Genomic DNA, 1,586 nt, shown 5'->3' with positions numbered 1-1,586 from the left:
CCGCAGCCCCCCGGCCCACGCGGCCCCCGCCCCACGGCACCCCCGGGCCCCGCGCGGTCCCCCCCGCGCCTCCGTCCCTGCCCACGGCCCCGCGCGGGCTGCCCTGGCTCCCCCGTGCCTGCCTCTTCCACGGGACCCGCCGTTCGTCCCGCCGCTTCCCCACGGGACTGCTGCCGCGCGTGCCCCCCCCGGCACACGCATCTCTGTGCCCCACTGCACACGTATCCCCGTGGCCCGCTGCCTGCTCCGTGGCCCCCACCTGCTCACCCTGCCCCACTGCAGGCTCCTCCTGCGTCCCACAGCACACACACTGTGCTCCACTGTGCCCCCATCCACATCCATCCCATACCCCAGTGCACGCACCCCCTCAAGCCCCATTGCACACGTACGTCATACCCATTGCATGCACCCCCACACTTGCCACTGCATGAGCATCCTGTACCCCACTGTACCCCCAAGTGCCACAGTACGCACACCCTATACCCATTGCACATGTACATGGACCCCTCACACCCTGTGCCCCATTGCATGAGCTCCTCATGCCCCTTCCACACTCACCCCAAGCCCCATTGCATGAGCGCCTCATAGTCCTTGCACACACAACCTGCGTCCCATTGCACAAGCTCCTCGCAGCCCTTGCACGCACGACCCACACCCCATTGCACGAGCTCCTTGTACCCCTTGCACATGCACCCTGTGCCCCATTGCACATGCTTCACGCACCACTTGCACGCTCCCTGTGCCCCATTGCATGAGCTCCTTGTACCCCTTGCACGCACAAGCTGCATCCCATTACACGGGCTCCTTGCAGCCCTTGCACACGAACCCTGTTCCCCATCACACGAGCTCCTTGTACTCCTTGCACACGCACCCCGCACCCCACTGCACGAGCTGCTCGCAGCCCTTGCATGCGCACCCAGCGCCCCATTGCGCAAGCTCCCTGTACCCCCCGCATGCACAGCCCGCACCCCATCGCCAAGGTCCTTGCAGCCTTTGCACGCACACCCCGCTCCCCACCGCCCGCACACCGCGGGCCCCCTTGCACACGCTCCCCGCGTACCATCGCACGAGCTCCTTGTACCCCTTGCACGCTCCCTGTGCCCCATTGCATGAGCTCCCTGTGCCCCTTGCACGCACATCCCTGTGCCCCATCACACAAGCTCCTTGTACCCCTTGCACGCTCCCAGTGCCCCATTGCACGAGCTCCTTGTACCCCTTCCACGATCACTGTGCCCCATTGCACGAGCTCCCTGCCACCCCTTGCACGCTCCCTGTGCCCCATCGCACGAGCTCCTTGTACCCCTTGCACACTCGCCGTGCCCCATTGCATGAGCTCCCTGCACCCCTTGCACGCACATCCCTGTGCCCCATCACACAAGCTCCTTGCACCCCTTGCACGCTCACTGTTCCCCCTTGCACGAGCTCCCTGCACCCCTTGCACGCTCCCGGTGCCCCATCGCACGAGCTCCCTGCACCCCTCGCACACGCACCGCGCGCCCCGGGCGGGCACTCACGTGCGGGCGGCGCGGGGCGCAGCAGCGGCAGCAGCAGCAGCAGCAGCAGGGGCAGGCGCAGCGGCGGCAGCA

The 1,586-nt window shown here is 67.2% G+C and overlaps 1 protein-coding gene across 1 annotated transcript in view; it reads right to left on the bottom strand.

Annotated features, from left to right (window-relative positions):
• TMEM8B (transmembrane protein 8B) overlaps positions 1 to 766 on the bottom strand; it is an 8,506-nt gene extending 7,740 nt beyond the window's left edge. Inside the window, exon 1 of the mRNA XM_026045011.1 lies at positions 724 to 766. Coding sequence (XP_025900796.1) covers positions 724 to 748 — 25 coding nt within the window. The 5' untranslated portion in view covers positions 749 to 766. The remainder of the gene's footprint in view (positions 1 to 723) is intronic.
• Between the last annotated feature and the right edge of the window lie 820 nt (positions 767 to 1,586).

This window comes from Nothoprocta perdicaria, unplaced genomic scaffold (assembly GCF_003342845.1).
Source record: "Nothoprocta perdicaria isolate Ctin4 unplaced genomic scaffold, notPer1 scaffold_393, whole genome shotgun sequence".
Classification (NCBI taxonomy): domain Eukaryota; kingdom Metazoa; phylum Chordata; class Aves; order Tinamiformes; family Tinamidae; genus Nothoprocta; species Nothoprocta perdicaria.
The sequence above is the reverse complement of the archived record's forward strand: the minus strand, read 5'-3'. Positions and strand labels throughout refer to the sequence as shown.